At 35.9% G+C, this 18741-nt stretch overlaps 1 protein-coding gene across 3 annotated transcripts in view; it reads left to right on the top strand.

Moving 5' to 3' along the window:
* Positions 1–15739, top strand: part of LOC309481994 (MAM domain-containing glycosylphosphatidylinositol anchor protein 2) — a 201012-nt gene extending 185273 nt beyond the window's left edge. For 2 of the 3 annotated variants that reach the window (XM_082147152.1, XM_082147154.1), the window contains exons 13-18: positions 259–414; positions 2903–3064; positions 4882–5015; positions 5676–5775; positions 10459–14296; positions 14334–15739. In XM_082147152.1, coding sequence (XP_082003278.1) covers positions 259–414; positions 2903–3064; positions 4882–5015; positions 5676–5775; positions 10459–10547 — 641 coding nt within the window. In that variant the 3' untranslated portion in view covers positions 10548–14296; positions 14334–15739. Of the gene's footprint in view, positions 1–258; positions 415–2902; positions 3065–4881; positions 5016–5675; positions 5776–10458 lie in introns of all 3 variants that reach the window. The other variant, XM_082147153.1, reaches the window with a different exon arrangement.
* Positions 15740–18741: the final 3002 nt, after the last annotated feature.

The following is an 18741-nucleotide window of genomic DNA, read 5'->3' on the forward strand; positions in this document are numbered from 1 at the left end:
TGTTAAAATATAGATAAAAGTCGCAATTACCTTTTTTATTTTTTATTTTTTTTATCCATAGAAACAGACCCAAGTGTGCGACTGATAATCATCCACAACAGCTCTGTTCACTTTCATTATTAGCAGTTCAAAGATTCTTGCAGTTGCACAGAATGAAGTCCATATGTGTTTCTATGTGTTTGGGACGCACGCGGACGAGTAAATGATGACGGGATTTCACGTTTGCATGAACTAACCCTGCTCTTCTTTCTTCTCCAGGAGAGTTTCACTGCAGCTTTGAAGAGGAGCCCATTTGCATGTTCACTCAGGACAAGAACGACGACTTTGATTGGATGAGACACAGCGCCGCGACCCGCGACACCAAATACACCCCGAACACGGGTCCCAGCGGGGACCGGGCCGGCTCAAAGCAGGGTACTCACTTAATAATGTGTGCTTAAAAATAACCCAACTATGGGCTGGAATAACACCTTCCCAACTGTGGATTACTTTAACTCAGTGCATTGGGTTAAAACCAGTTGGGTTAAAAGTAACCCAACAGATAAGTTAACCATTTATTTTTTATTTATGACATTATTTTAATAAATAAATACACTTTGTTTTCAAATACAGATTGTTTATTTGTATAAGACAATAAATATGTCTCAACAAATATATTTTTTTAATTACTAACTAAATATTGGGGAGTCTAGAATTTAATGTAAATATACATAATTGTGTACATAAATACAAAATACACAAGTGTACATACAACACACGTATTTAACCCAACAACCGGGTTATTACTAGAAATTAGATTAGATTAGATTAGATTAGATTAGATTAGATTAGATTAGATTAGATTCAACTTTATTGTCATTACACAAGTACAGGTACAAGGCAACGAAATGCAGTTTAGGTCTAACCAGAAGTGCAATAGCAGCAAGTGCAGGATATACAGTGGTTCCATAAGTGCAGAACATGGATATGTACTGAATAAATATAGAGTTGAATACTATTATAAACAAAAATTTACAGATAGATTTGTCCTATGAATATAATATACAGATAACTATTACTGTGAACAGAATTTACAGCTAGATATGTACTGAATATAATATACAGATGGCTAAAATTTAAATCGAATTACCCATCGATTTAAAAAATGACCCAACATAGTGACCCAATATGTGTAACCCAACGGTTGGGTTAAAAAAATTACTGTGTAACATTTACTGTGTAGGTAACCGTCCCGTCCGTACAACGGTCCCTCAATCCTTTATGAAGTCGTCATTTTGTCATAAGAAGCTTATCTTCTTTCCGGAAGGAAACTTCTGAAATATCCCCCCCGAGAGACTCGTGCCGAAATCCTCATGTTGATTCCTGAAGTTATCTTGAATTTCATTCATATCCGCCCGAGTTCCAATTACCACTCGCAGTGATTTCATTCAGACGAAATTTGGCTTTTCAAATGAGGTTGTCTATTCCCAAACTGAGACAATGCATGCCAGTGCCGGATGCGGATGAATCGGGATGAGCTCCTTTTATTTTTATTAAAATGTATTTTTACTTGATGCCGTGACACCGTGGAGGGACCGAGCGCCGGTTAACACGTCCTCTCCGGTCCCCGTGTAAATAATACATTTGCTTTAATCACCCTGATGCTTCCAAACTGTCCGGCGTTTTATTAACATCAAGAGTCCAACAGAGACTTTAATTATTGCTCATCAAATTCATGAGAGGAGATTCTGTTTGATTTCGGCTGGAGGGTTTTTCACAGCCCGACTCTCAGTGAGACGCTCTGAAGAACAGCGCCTGCTGAACGTGGCACACATTACAAGAGGAATATTGACATTCAGATATTGTTTGTAAATGCGTCAAAGATTTTGTAATCATATTGCGTAGTTGTGATTGGAGTCAATTTTTTTTATTTGTGAAAACACAATGAAACATGACAAATTGTGCAACATTATTTTTTAATTATGAACACATTCAAAAACAACTAAATATTAATAAATGATTATGTATGGTTATTTTCCTATTTGCATAGTTAAATGAAACCTGTTGCTGCACTTAGCCTTTTTTGACCAAATAATTTTGTCAGATAAATGCCTAGCATTTAAATTATATAAAATTATGAAAACTTTCCTCATATTGGGTCATTAAAAACAAATAGTCCCTTCTATATTCATGATTTCTTTATTCTCAGCCAATAAAGCTATTTTGAATTTAAATAAATCTATTATTATTTTTATTGAAATAATTTTTTGTATAATAATACTATTTTATTTTTATATATTTAATTATTATATTATTTATTTATATATCGTCGCTGTCAGGCAGAAACCTCATATCTCCTTATTTCGCAAATTGTATTTTTTTGTCAAAAATCATTAGTATCAGTCACCCTTTACGTCTGTCTGTGGGTTTTGCAAATATTTAACCAATGAAAAGAATTAAAAAGAGCTTGTGTAACTCCATTGGCTCCTCAAACTGTCAATCAAACTTCATAACTCCGCCCACCTCTGTCATGAATGAAGTGAAGCTTCTCTGCTTGTTTGCAATGCAATGGTAAATAAAGAGTGTTTGTTTGAATAAGTACAGCGTTTTCTTCACTCAAGAAACACTATATTTATAAAGGGTAATGTTTTATGTATTTGAGGAGCGGAGAAGAGTGTGTTAGTCACATATGTCAGTAGTTTACAGTGTTTAATTATTTAAAATACAGTGTTTTTTTCCATTTCTTGAAAAGCTGCAGTTTTGGAGATAGGAGGTTTCCCCCCGACAGCGACTATATCATAGTTTATTATATATTAGTCATATATAATAGTCAAGTACATAGCTGCTGTTTTGCCACCTGAGGCTTGTGTTAAATCAGAGGTTAATTGTGATATATAGATGTATCTTGTTGTGTCATCACCAGGTTTCTACATGTACATCGAGACCTCGAGACCTCGTAAAGAGGGCGACACGGCTCGATTACTGAGTCCTGCGTTTAACGTCGCGCCGAAGAACCCCTACAGCATCACCAGCCCACCGGCGTATTGCTTCAGCTTCTACTATCACATGTACGGCAAGCACATCGGTAAGATGAAGACGACCTCCTCATGCACACGCATTCCTGAAGCTAAAACACAGAAGAACTGAAGAGATATCAGTAAAACTCTCTCGCTTTATCACTGAAACTGACGGGTTCCTGCAGAAACCTCCGATGCAGAGATGCACCGATATGAAAATGATGAAAATTACCGCTAACCGATGATTCTTTATATTTGAAAGCCGATAACCGATATATTGGCTGATAAATCTAAATCCAAATTTTTATATCATTTTTGAGAACCTGATTACAAAGCAAAAGTCTCACCATTAAAAGCCACGTCCCAAACACACAATTATAATATTCTTATAATACATTTATGTAGCCGATATGACAGACCTGCACTGCACATGTTGCACTTTACTGTATTATCATTTTTGAAGTGATTCCAATCATATTTCAAGCAATTCAAAACCATCATGTTGAACAGTCGCATCTGAAGTGTCTCAGCTGAAGGAAATCATACATTATTTATCGGCTTTAATATATCAGACAAATTTTCTTATTGGGCCGATAACGATAACATTAAAAATGAACATATATCGGCCGATACCGATATGGACGCGAGTTCCTCTCAGATGTCATGATTCTGTCGTACGCTCAAACCGGTTGTTGACCATCAAAAAACTGTTTATTGAAGACACTTTGACCCCTGTGTCGGGGCATGTTGTCACACATGTGTTCAAATCCACCTTCATTATTGCTAGATGGGTGCAGGGTTATTATAGTTAACTAAAACTAAAACCATAAAAAAAAAATGTTGTTGCTTTTATCATAAATCAGAAAATACTGTCAACAGTAGTTTAATATGTATTCACTTATTTTTGTATGTTTAATTTGCATTCTTTGTGAATGAACACATTAACAAATGAACTTACTAAAACGTCAGCACGTTTTGCTAATTTGTTCCCTCATTTTAATTAAAGTATAATAATTCGTTAGCTCATTTTACTAAATAGTGATTAAGTTATAAGTCGTTCCCTCTTTTTACTAAATCATGCGTATGATATAATAATGCGTTTCCTCTTTTTACTAAATCATTAGCACAAAATAATAATTCTTTCCCTTGTTTTACTAAATTGTGTGCATGATATTATCATTTGTTCCCTTAAATCAAAAAGAGGGGATGAATTAGTACAATAGGGCTACAATTTACTAAAACTAGAGTTTCTTAAGTCAAATACATTTTCACCATGTTTTTAGGAATAAAATGTCAGAATATAGATATGAATAAAGCTGTAAAGTTTGGTGTGTGTAAAGCTGCACAAGTGGAGATTTCTGACTCAAACTCACTGTCTTTAAAGAGACTGAAATCTACTGACGCAAATAGATCAAATGCAATAGTATTTTGGATGTTTTCTTTCCACTTTTCTGATGTTATGGAAGAAAAATAAACCTCAAAACAGTCTTGCCTTAATGTTTCATCATACCTTTTGCCAAAGTACATAAAGCAGACGCTATTTCTAACTGAATAACCTACAGCCTCAACTAGAAGAATATGTGGAATTGTGAAGAATTCACTTCCAATCTGTTTGTCAAGTCAAGTCTCCTTCATTTATACAGCGCTTTCAACAATAAAGACTGTTTCAAAGCAGCTTTACAGTGATAATAGGAGATTACAGTAACAGAGATTGTTCAGGCTTTACAGCAGATCTAGAGTAAAGTAACTGTCCAGATAAAGTTAGTTTTGATTGACATCATGTGTTTCTAACTGGATTGATTGGTTCTCCAGCAGCGTAACAGCCTTGAGTTCTTCTGTCGGAGGAGCTGCGCTGTTAAATGAAATGATTGTGTTGTTCCCGCAGGCTCTCTGAATGCGTTCGTGAAGCAGAAAGGTCAGTCGACTTCAGACACGGGGCCGGTGTGGTCCCTCAGCGGGAACCAAGGGGACCGATGGAGACAAGCCAAAATCACTATCCATCCGGTTTCATCCTTCCAGGTGAGGGAAATGTACAGCTAACATTTATTCAGTTTATACAGTCAAAGCAAAATGTATTCAGACACCTTCAACATTTCTCACATTATCACAGTTTATTCGCTATAGTTTAGAAAATGGTGATAAAATATGAGCAGAACTCAGTTGATATTTGACTGGTTTTGTCCGTCCTTCTGTTAGACTGTCTCACACATGAATTATGTTGAATATCTGTCAGCTGTTAAATTTAACTACACAATTAGATAATACCAGTTTAGCTCAACCAATCACCAAGCAATGCTTCATTTTGTTCAGTCTGTGTGTAAAAAGAGCATTAGCAATTAAAGACAAAACACTTCAGCAAAACATGATCAGCTCAAAGTGTCCCAATCATTTTTACTCCCAAATTTGTTATAAATATTACTGGTAGTCACTGTATGAAGAATTTTTAGGTATAATATGTCAGAGTCTATCCTCACTTACATAAATGCACTATAGTGTCCTGCACCCTCTAGTAAAAAAAATATATATAAAAAATGATATCTGTTGTCTGAATAGTTTTTGGTTTGACTGTATATATAGAATGCATTATGGATTTGTGTAAATATGTTAACATCACATCCTGAAAAGATGTTGTCGAGGCTCTTGATGGAAGCATTTGTTTGTTTTATTTCCATCACACAGGTGATATTCGAGGGCATTCGCGGTCCCGGGATCGAGGGGGATATTGCCATTGATGATGTCACGCTGGAGGAGGGGGAGTGTCCTGACCCTCCGTCCAATCGTATGTATCTATCATGCATCTCTATGGTAACCAGGTCATGATTACGTGTGTAGCAGCAAACACAGTGTTGTCCAAGAGTGCTCAGTAATTACACTAGAACACACAGCGAGAAAAACAGAAATGAGTGCAGGTAATGGGCTGGAATTGACAAGACTGATGGTGAGAGCGAAAATGAAAATATGTCAGCAAATGGAAAGCCTTCCTTCTGGAGCCAGACAAGGGCTGTAATCATCGAGTGAAGTTATGTGTTAATCATTATTATTAGGCTGAATATAACAGGTTTTCCATTATTATCAAAAGTTACGTGACAGTTAGAGATGTTTCGTATCGTTATCTGCATGAGGTGTGTGTGTTTGTGTCATAAATACAAGCTTCGTGGGAATCTGGAGGATGATAAAACACTGCAGTCGTATGCACTGGAGGATGCTTGTGAATCACAGAGATACAGTTTAGACATTTATGACCAGCCGTAAGTATGAAAAACATGAGAAGGATTTTAATGATCTTAACTCGCTAGTGAATGATTCCTCAACTCAGTGTTTTCAGTGATAACCATGTGTGTTTAGTGCATTTACACCTGACTCTTAACGTGCTCAAGAAATCGCAAAACACACGTTAATGCCAGTGTCTAAATGCGTTAATGCCAGTGTCTAAATACGTTAATGCCAGTGTCTACACACATGTTGATGCCAGTGTCTAAACACGTTAATGCCAGTGTCTAAACACATGTCTAAACACACGTTAATGCCAGTGTCTAAATATGTTAATGCCAGTGTCTACACACATGTTGATGCCAGTGTCTACACACGTTGATGCCAGTGTCTACGCACACGTTAATGCCAGTGTCTACACACGTTAATGCCAGTGTCTACACACATGTTGATGCCAGTGTCTAAACACATGTTAACGCCAGTGTCTAAACGCGTTAATGCCAGTGTCTAAACACACGTTGATGCCAGAGTCTAAACACATGTTAATGCCAGTGTCTAAACACACGTTGATGCCAGTGTCTAAACACACGTTAATGCCAGTGTCTAAACACATGTTAACGCCAGTGTCTAAACACGTTAATGCAGGTGTCTAAACACACGTTAATGCAGGTGTCTATACACATGTTAACGCCAGTGTCTAAACACATGTTAACGCCAGTGTCTAAACACGTTAATGCCAGTGTCTAAACACACGTTAATGCAGGTGTCTAAACACACGTTAATGCAGGTGTCTAAACACACGTTAATGCCAGTGTCTAAACACATGTTAATGCCAGTGTCTAAACGTGTTAATGCCAGTGTCTAAACACATGTTAATGCCAGTGTCTAAACACACGTTAATGCCAGTGTCTAAACGTGTTAATGCCAGTGTCTAAACACATGTTAATTCCAGTGTCTAAACACACGTTGATGCCAGTGTCTAAACACGTTAATGCCAGTGTCTAAACACACGTTAATGCAGGTGTCTAAACACACGTTAATGCCAGTGTCTAAACACGTTAATAACAGTGTCTAAACGTGTTAATGCCAGTGTCTAAACACGTTAATGCCAGTGTCTAAACACACGTTGATGCCAGTGTCTAAACACACGTTAATGCCAGTGTCTAAACACGTTAACGCCAGTGTCTAAACACATGTTAACGCCAGTGTCTAAACACGTTAATGCAGGTGTCTAAACACGTTAATGCAGGTGTCTAAACACACGTTAATGCCAGTGTCTAAACACATTTTAATGCCAGTGTCTAAACACACGTTAATGCCAGTGTCTAAACACATGTTGATGCCAGTGTCTAAAGACACATTAATACCATTTTCTAAACACACGTTAACGCCAGTGTCTAAACACATGTTAATGCCAGTGTCTAAACACATGTTAATGCCAGTGTCTAAACATGTTAATGCCAGTGTCTAAACACACGTTAATGCCAGTGTCTAAACACATGTTGATGCCAGTGTCTAAACACACGTTAATGCCAGTGTCTAAACACATTTTAATGCCAGTGTCTAAACACACGTTAATGCCAGTGTCTAAACACATGTTGATGCCAGTGTCTAAAGACACATTAATGCCATTGTCTAAACACGAGTTAACGCCAGTGTCTAAACACATGTTAATGCCAGTGTCTAAACACATGTTAATGCCAGTGTCTAAACATGTTAATGCCAGTGTCTAAACACACGTTAATGCCAGTGTCTAAACACATGTTGATGCCAGTGTCTAAACACACGTTGATGCCAGTGTCTAAACACATGTTGATGCCAGTGTCTAAATACACATTGATGCCAGTGTCTAAACACGTTAATGCCAGTGTCTAAACACATGTTAATGCCAGTGTCTAAACACATGTTAATGCCAGTGTCTAAACACATGTTAATGCCAGTGTCTAAACACATGTTAATGCCAGTGTCTAAACACACGTTAATGCCAGTTTCTAAAGACATGTTGATGCCAGTGGCCAGTGTCTAATCACATGATGATGCCAGTGTCTAAACATGTTAATGCCAGTGTCTAAACACACGTTAATGCCAGTGTCTAAACACATGTTGATGCCAGTGTCTAAACACATGTTAATGCCAGTGTCTAAACACACGTTAATGCCAGTGTCTAAACACACGTTGATGCCAGTGTCTAAACACACGTTGATGCCAGTGTCTAAACACATGTTAATGCCAGTGTCTAAACACACGTTAATGCCAGTGTATAAACACACGTTGATGCCAGTGTCTAAACACACGTTGATGCCAGTGTCTAAACACATGTTGATGCCAGTGTCTAAACACGTTAATGCCAGTGTCTAAACACACGTTAATGCCAGTTTCTAAAGACATGTTGATGCCAGTGGCCAGTGTCTAATCACATGATGATGCCAGTGTCTAAACATGTTAATGCCAGTGTCTAAACACACGTTAATGCCAGTGTCTAAACACATGTTGATGCCAGTGTCTAAACACATGTTAATGCCAGTGTCTAAACACACGTTAATGCCAGTGTCTAAACACACGTTGATGCCAGTGTCTAAACACACGTTGATGCCAGTGTCTAAACACACGTTAACGCCAGTGTCTAAACACGTTAATGCCAGTGTCTAAACACATGTTAATGCCAGTGTCTAAACACACGTTGATGCCAGTGTCTAAACACACGTTAATGCCAGTGTCTAAACACATGTTAACGCCAGTGTCTAAACTTGTTAATGCAGGTGTCTAAACACACGTTAATGCCAGTGTCTAAACACATGTTAATGCCAGTGTCTAAACATGTTAATGCCAGTGTCTAAACACACGTTAATGCCAGTGTCTAAACACATGTTGATGCCAGTGTCTAAACACACGTTGATGCCAGTGTCTAAACACATGTTGATGCCAGTGTCTAAACACACGTTGATGCCAGTGTCTAAACACGTTAATGTCAGTGTCTAAACACATGTTAATGCCAGTGTCTAAACATGTTAATGCCAGTGTCTAAACACACGTTATTGCCAGTGTCTAAACACATGTTGATGCCAGTGGCCAGTATCTAAACACATGTTGATGCCAGTGTCTAAACACACGTTAACGCCAGTGTCTAAACACACGTTAATGCCAGTGTCTAAACACGTTAATGCCAGTGTCTAAACACACGTTAATGCCAGTGTCTAAACACGTTAATGCCAGTGTCTAAAGACATGTTAATGCCAGTGTCTAAACACGTTAATGCCAGTGTCTAAAGACACGTTAATGCCAGTGTCTAAACACATGTTAATGCCAGTGTCTAAACACATGTTAATGCCAATGTCTAAACACGTTAATGCCAGTGTCTAAACACATGTTAATGCCAGTGTCTAAACACACGTTAATGCCAGTGTCTAAACACACGTTAATGCCAGTGTCTAAACACGTTAATGCCAGTGTCTAAACACGTTAATGCCAGTGTCTAAAGACATGTTAATGCCAGTGTCTAAAGACATGTTAATGCCAGTGTCTAAACACGTTAATGCCAGTGTCTAAAGACATGTTAATGCCAGTGTCTAAACACGTTAATGCCAGTGTCTAAAGACATGTTAATGCCAGTGTCTAAACACACGTTAATGCCAGTGTCTAAACACATGTTAATGCCAGTGTCTAAACACGTTAATGCCAGTGTCTAAAGACATGTTAATGCCAGTGTCTAAACACACGTTAATGCCAGTGTCTAAAGACATGTTAATGCCAGTGTCTAAACACACGTTAATGCCAGTGTCTAAACACACGTTAATGCCAGTGTCTAAACACACGTTAATGCCAGTGTCTAAACACACGTTAATGCCAGTGTCTAAACACACGTTAATGCCAGTGTCTAAACACACGTTAATGCCAGTGTCTAAACACGTTAATTCCAGTGTCTAAAGACATGTTAATGCCAGTGTATAAACACGTTAATGCCAGTGTCTAAAGACATGTTAATGCCAGTGTCTAAACACGTTAATGCCAGTGTCTAAAGACATGTTAATGCCAGTGTCTAAACACACGTTAACGCCAGTGTCTAAACACATGTTAATGCCAGTGTCTAAACACACGTTAACGCCAGTGTCTAAACACATGTTAATGCCAGTGTCTAAATTAATTTTGAATTTGACCCATTTTCAGTGGTCCTCTGGTTGTTTTGACATGTCAGTGAGTTTTGATATAGTTCTCTGGTTAATATTTACCTCTTTCTCTGTGTGTTTTCCCACAGCTATCAGAGGAGCGGCTCCACACACTGTCTCCAGTATATGGCCATTGAGCGTCACACTGTTTTTTACCATATTCTTTCGTCAGAGGTGACGCTCCACATGAGAAGAGACTCGAGATGCGTCCCGTAATATTTTATCACCAAAGATTTATGCTTTCGGATTGCTGAGAAGCCACAAGACCGGGAATAACACCATAAAACAACCACAAACCTAAACAGAAAAGTGATAAATATTTTGTCGCGGTCGGAAACCTCAATCTCCATATTTTGTAATTTTTCTATTTTTCATAAATCATTAGGCCTACTATCAGTCGCCAACTGTGGGTTTTGCAAATATTTAACCAATGAAAATTATTAAAAAGAGCTTGTGAGTGAAGTGTGTAATTCCATTGGCTCCTCAAACTGTCAATCAAACTTCATAACTCCGCCCACCTCTGTCATGAATGAAGTGGAGCTTCTCTGCTTGTTTGCAATGCAATGGTAAATAAAGACTGTTTGTTTGAATAAGTACAGCGTTTTCTTCACTGAAGAAACACTATATATATATATATAAACGCTGATGTTTTATGTATTTGAGGAGCGGAGAAGAGTGTGTTTGTCGTCGAGTCACAGTCAATCCTGTCTTAAATAACCTTCATCTTCAATAACATGAGATTTTGGCCAAATGACAGAAAAAACTTAGTGCCCACATATAGCTACAGTAAACTTATAAAATGTCATTTGTACCACTTATTGGCTCAGATGCAGCCGTTCTAATGACGAAATGTCCGACATTCGCTGGTCAAAAACTTCATTTGAGCTTGATTTTGGTCAAATGTTAATAATGTAATGACACATGCAAGTGTCTAAAACCACAACATCAGTGTTTACTTGTTTAAATATTACAGTGATTTTTCCATTTCCTGAAAAGCAGCTGTTTTGGAGATACGAGGTTTCCGCCCGATAGCGACAATATGCTAACAAAAAATATATACATTTTCCGCTGAGCTTCAGAAATGCCTGGAGGATTTGAACACGGTCTGAAAAGCACAACGACTACTTCGCCATCTGGATGTATGGATTAAACCGAAAGGGAAGCAAAACCAGTTTCACGAATCAAGAAGTGTTTCACACACAATTCCCTTTCGTTCACGATTCTCCCGTTTTTCATCTTGGTATGTTTTTTTTGTTTTGTTTTTTGGTGATTTGGAGTACAATCAACAGAACCTTTTCTCACATCTCTTCTTTGGTTTCGTTCGGCTCGGTGCTTTAAAACGCCAATAAAAGAGCGTTTATCCCCCGACTCCAGTAGCAGCCTGATTTCACAAACACTGTGCTCACTTTCCCAAGCGCAAGATGGACGACGTTTCGTTTCGTGCGATTATGGGCGTCCGTGACGGTGAAAGACTCTGGTTTGTCGCCGTTCCCAGTACCAGTTGAGTGACAGAATTTCTGCCATTAAAACAGAAGTGCCTTCAGGTTAAAAACCGATCCGTTAGCCTGGCCATCGACACCAAACGTCAATGTTTCTAACATCTGATGGGCTATTTAATACTCATTTCTGACTGGACGACGCAGGTGTTCGCTGAATGTCTCTCCATCGATTACGAAACGCAAACGGCCTTGGAACGGACAGGCCCTCCTCATGCCATTTATATACCGAACAATGTGCATTCTGAGAGAAAAAAATGAAATATTCATAAGTATAATAATATTTTATTACTCAATCCAGAATGTGTTTCAGCTTTTACACACAAACTGTGAAAACAGTGGCGGTATCTACCTGAGCGCTCGACCGGCCGCTTTTTAAAAACGGTGTTGTAAAAAAGAAAAAGAAAAAAAAAGACAATATGAAAATGTTTTGACAAGAAGCTGTGTCTCGTTTCTTCTTCTTATTTTCGTTGAAATGTTCCAAATTTTACTGTCTTTATTTCTCGTCGTCTCCCTTGCATTGCTGAAAATATCCGAAGTGGGCAGAAAAATGCCGACTTTGCTGGTTTGGTAACTGTACTTGTATATGTAAAGAAGCTCTGTTCATTGAAATTTATATGAGATGTTTTATGTACGAGTCAAAGGAAGCACAACATCTATTCAAACATTAAAAATGCTGTTCTGAAAAATCATATATGTGACCGTCGCCCTGCAAAACCGGTGTGAAGTTAAAATGCACGCTTGTGTATTAAAAATGCAAGTTTGGAATAATTAAGATTTTTAAATGTCATGTCAGAAATCATTCTAATAGGATGATTTGATGCTCAAGAAACATTTATGATTATCATCAATGTTGAAAACAGTGCGGATTTATATGTTTGTTCATTTTTTTTTCAGGATTCTTTGATTAATAGAAATATTACTGTCGCTTTTGATAAATTTAATGCGTCCTTGCTGAATTTTACAGACCCCAAACTTTTGAATGATAATGTATGAGCATCAAATCATCATATTAGAATGATTTGTGAAGGATCATGTGACACTGAAGACTGGAGTAATGATGCTGAAAATTCAGCTTTGATCACAGGAATAAATTACACTTCACTATATATTCACATAGACAACAGCTGATTCACACTGGAATAATATTTCACAAATTCTACTGTATTTTTCATCTTTTATTTTTCAGATTTGGTGAGCAGAAGAGACTGGAATCAGTGAAACATAAAATAAAAAAATCTTCATTATTCCAAACATTTGAGCAGTATAATGTTACTATAATAGTATAATGTTTCTAGATTGCCGGAAAGGTCAAGTGTCGGAAACTGAATCGAGGTTGATTATGAAAGCCTCTCATTTCAACTACTTGAATTGCCACAGAAATGTATTCGTAACTCAGTAGCCTGATCATAATGCAAGCATGTAATATTCTGCAGCATTGTTGCATTACATTAGTGACAAACAACAAGAGCTTAATGAAGTCCTGTACCAGAATGTACAGTACAGTTTCATTCCAGGAGCCCCTACAACCTTATATAGCAGGAGCTGGTTAATAATGAAGATGATCCCACTGGTTTTACTGGAGCGCGTCACATATATGTGCTGGGATTGCAGTGTCCCATAGGTGAGGAAATGATGGAAAAGATTCACTGACTGACGCTCATTACAGGACTTCAGAATGAAATGTTTTAGAGGACAAACTGAATCAAAGTGTTGACTGAGTCTTTGTTCCTGTGTGATGTTCTACAATAAAACAAACCTATACAAATGATATTAATTAAGGGCTAAAGCTTGTTTCAATACACAAGAGCTTGTGTTATAGTCATGTGTGTAATTCTAGCTAACATAAATACGTTCTTCTCACATTACCATTGAGTTAACGTTATTTCAACGCTATCTCGCGACCTATTCGTAGAGTGAATAAAAGGTGGCTAATTTGTACGAATTATATTTCTCGTATCATTTGCGCCAAAAATAGTTTTCGCGTGCATATGATACGCACTTTATGGCGTGTAATACGCACGCACTCCACACCCCTAATCCTACCCAAGGGATTTGCAGTGCATATCATTTGCACGCAAAAACTATTTTTGCCGTATAAATGGCACGAGAAATAAAATTCGTGCTATAGATACGCACTTTCATGAGATCGTGTTGGTGAATTCGTGTGAATTATCCCACCTCGTAAAAATTCGTACGAATCGCCGTGAGATCGGGTTGGTTATTTCGGAAAGTTCTAAGAACGTTTTAAAATCGTTTTTTCTTAGTTATGCGAACTTTAAGCGAACATTCCATTTCGCAAACATTGTGAGAATGTTACTTTTGAATGTTCTCTGAACGTTTTAAAACAACTAGTAACATTTAAAAACTTTAGACGAACGTCCAAATAAAATGATACCGAGAAAAAAAAAAAACGGTATTTATTAATAATGTTTTTTTGTGCTAATGTTTTGAGAGCATTATGAAAGGTCGGATAACTCTGAATGAACGTTCTTTTAATTTTACTGGAATAAACATTTTTCATAACGTTTGTCAAAACGACAAAATAAGAGTTTTTCGCTTTTTAGAGCTGGGCGATTTATTGAACACTCGGAAACTATTTGCGATGATTTTGCTGGTGAAGCAACATATTGAAATGATTTTAAAGCACTTTTTTATTTGGTGTTTGCGTGTGATTCACTTCAAACTGTTCATTTCAATAAACTGATTTATCAGTTCGTCTAAAAATCACTAAAGTCATTGTGTGGCATTTTTCATGCATTAAAATTATTTAGTAAATGTAAGTGAATATTGCTGTTATTGTTGGTGCATAGAAATGAATAATGTTCTTCGTGTCCGTTTGGTGAGAAACATAAGCGTTGATTTTAACTACATTTGTATATTGAATATTGTCTGAAAAATATCGGGATAAATATATCGCCCAGCTTGAATGCCTTGATAAAATACATTTGATAAAGTAAAGTTGGATTACGTTTAAACTAGCGCCGGGCAACCATTAATCACATCCAAAATAGAAGTTTGTGTTTACATAATATACAGTATGTGTGTGTGCTGTGTATAATAATTTTGTATATAAATACACACACATGCATGTATATATGTAAGAAAAATGTGTAATTTATATATAAAATATTTATATATATAATATAAAGTATATAGATACAGTATACACATGCAAATATCTAAAAACTTATATGTATGTGTATTTATTTATACAAAATAATTATACATATATTTTGGATGCGATGAATCGCGATTATTAGTTTCCCAGCACTAGTTTAGACTAACAAAAGATATGTTCCAAGAACGTTTTGCTGACGTTAAGAAAACATTATTTCTGAAGAACGTTAAAAACATCCACTTTCTAAATGTTTTTTTTTGTTGTTTTTTTGGAATGTTAGATAAAACATGTTGTCACTTTATAACATTATACGAACGTTACATTTGAATATTCAAACATAAAAAAAAAAAAAGATTATACATGCCATTTTTGTGCCGACGTTATGACTATGAAGGAACGTTATATTGACGTCACTGGAAGCGCGTTCCCTGTTAGCAGGATGTGATCGGAGAATGATCCCGTGTTTAAACTCTCAGTGTTCTAGTGCTTCACACTGGAGCTTCAGAAGGGCTTTGTGACTGCAGATCACTCACTGCTCCTGACAGTGTGTGTGTGTTTATGGTGTGTTAAACCACGAGATGATGATTAGAAGCGAGAGACCTTGAGGCTTTGACCCTGATCTGATGTCCTGTAATGATCACTTCAGTCATTCTACACACTTATATCCAATAATGCTTCCTTTCACTGTATTTCTTTGGATTTACCATCATTTTTTGTGTCATTCTTGCAACTAATGATGAAAAAAATAATAAAGAAAGCTATTTTACATCTGTGTCGGTGAAACGCATTGCGGAAAATCTTTCTGCCTGTTCCTGGAGGAATTTACATTATAACTAGACATTATTTATTTATTTATGCAAGTTTCTGTTCAGTCACAAAAATGAAAGTCTCAGATGCAGATGCTGAACATTTACACTGTTCCTGCACACAAAACACAGTTCACTTTATAACCGAGGCATGTTGTCACAACCAGACGCTTGAAATATGAAATATTAAACCATCTTGCACAACATTTAAATGCATTAGGCTATTTAATGTCTTTTATCACACGCAAGAATATAGAATTTCAGAACAGACACTAAAAATATATCAAATTTACTATTTTATATTGAAAATGTTTAAAAATTCCGACATGGGGATCCTAAAAAAAGTTTAGATTTTAATAGTTTTTTTTTTAAATATGCAAATAAAAAAAATTAAATGTACAGAATTTTACATTACATCTTATTCTGTTTTCTAAAGACTGGTCTGTAATCATGAGATTAATTATTAGTATACTTTGTTATATTTTATGTTTCTCTTCATCTTAAAATACAGAAGAAAAATTATACAGATATGTAAATATTTAATTTCTAAAAGTTTTTTACTGTAGAAATATCTTTAACCCTCTGGTGCTCTTCGGTCTTTTTGACAGAGAAATGTTACATTTTGTTTGTTTTTAGAATTTTTTACTTCACCGGAATGGTACGAAACTTGGTAAAGGTTTTGGCATTTGCTGTGAACACACAAATAAACCATGGACATGATTGGAACAGGTTTAATGGTCCTGTAAACAATAGTCACTCTTGTGCTCCTCACGGTCAGTAATGACGCATTGGAAATGAATGAGAGAGTTTCCTCTAGTGGAAGCGTTTGGTACTGCAGCCGAACACACTCTCACTGAAAGGTCATTTACTGAGATATCAGCCTCAAATGTGGAACACAACTTGTTTAGGTTTATGGCTTTGATTTTCTTGCAGTTTTAGAGCAAAATGTTTATTTTATATAAAAAATTCTATTTTTAGTGTGCATTTTTCATAACAATTTTAACTTCTATAATTATTATTTTTTTAAATAAACTTTATTCACTTCAACGATAATCATAATTTATGACAGTTTAAGTTTGAAACGTCTATGCTCAAAAACTCAATAAATGTATAAACACTACTGCAGAAATATAATTTGGTACCATAAAATCCCCTAAAAATACAAAATATTAAATAAATAAAAAACATTATCGAACAAAAATATAGAATTTTCACTTCAATGAAATAAAACAATGCAAGGAACACCAGAGGGTTAAACAAAATACATATTATTATTATTGCACATTATCATTATGATATTAGTGAGGAAAGGGTCCTTCACAGAAGAAATCATAACTTTGGGTCCGTGGCACCAAAACATTTGAAAACCCTTGGTTTAGATGATATAATTCACAAAGAATAGTCCTAAATTCCTCCTGAATAGTCGTTTGATGTAGTAAAATCTGATGTTTGAAAGCAGAATGCATATAGAAAAGTGATATTTAAGGCTTTAAAGCTTTAGTGAGAGCCAGAAGCTCAGTGACCCTGATCTGTGTTTCTAACGGGTGTTTGAGATGAGAACGGCGTCTCAGTCTCTCAGCGTCTCCATCAGATGTTGTTGAGGTGTTTTTATAAGCCATTATACGTTATTTTTCCTCCTGTATGTATTGACTTCACATCATCACCTCCGTGTGAAAGTTTGTGAATTGATTTTCTGATCTTTCAGCTTCGCACTGTTGGAATATGATATTGTGACAATATGAAAGAGTTTTGAAACATCTGAATGGAGTTGGAGTGGGTCATTGGATATTGTGGAGTATTATCACCAGTTATTATTGTTTATGAAAACTCAAATGTAAACACACATCACAGCTCTGAAGCTTCACACGGAGCTTCGTCCAGCATCCGCAGCTTATGCTGTTGTTTATGATGATGATGATTTTGATTGTGTCGTGTTGTGTCCTAAAACTGCACTGGGAAGATTCATAGTTTTATGAGATGTAAACGTTTATTATGAGTCTCTGCAGGCATATGTATTTGAGTTCTGTAATATTTCTTCCCCACAGATGAAGCTCATATTCGGTGTCGCTCATGAACATGCACTGATCCAACATTACATTACGCTTTCTTTTCTCTGCGTGACGTATGCTTTTAATCACACTTTAGTTAATCGTAATTATGATATACTATGTCCAAAGTATTATCAAAAGTCTAAATGATAACTTAAAAAGTCAGTGATGACAAAATTATCGAAATAATGACATACTATATGTGATATATACTATATGTGACTATGACAAAAAATTAAAATGTTTTTTGATGATGATGAATGAAATTATGACTTAAGTAAATTATGACAAAAAGTCTAAATTATGACTTAAAAAGTAAATAAAAAAAAATCTAAATTGAAAAAGTTGAAATTATAGTCAATTATGACTGTTGAAATGATGACATACTAAATCTAAATTATGACAAAAAGTTAAAAAATAAAAAGTAAAGTTAAAAAGTCAATTATGACAGTCCAAATTCTGACTTAAAAAGACAATTATGACAATTTTTTTAAAAATTATGACAAAAGGTCGAGATTATGAATTAAAAAGTAAATTATAAGAAAAAAATATTATGACAGTTGAAATTACGACTTAAAAATTTTATGACAATCAAAATGAGGACATACCAAGTCAAAATAATGACAAAAAAAAGTATAATTATGACTTAAGAAGTAAAAGTCAATTATGACAAAATTATTATTATTATGACATATAAGTCAAAATTATGACAAATAGTCAAAATTATGACTTGAAAAGTCGACAGCCTTCAGTAAAACTCTTCTGTCTGTGTACGATCAGATGTTTTGAGATTATTTAAATGTATTAATATTTGAGATTATTAATAATTAAGAAACAATAATAACTGATAATATTCCAGCAGCATATTAGAATGATTTCTGAAGGATGACACTGACTTCAA

This window comes from Leuciscus leuciscus (genome assembly GCF_965113295.1).
Source record: "Leuciscus leuciscus genome assembly, chromosome: 19".
Taxonomy (NCBI): domain Eukaryota; kingdom Metazoa; phylum Chordata; class Actinopteri; order Cypriniformes; family Leuciscidae; genus Leuciscus; species Leuciscus leuciscus.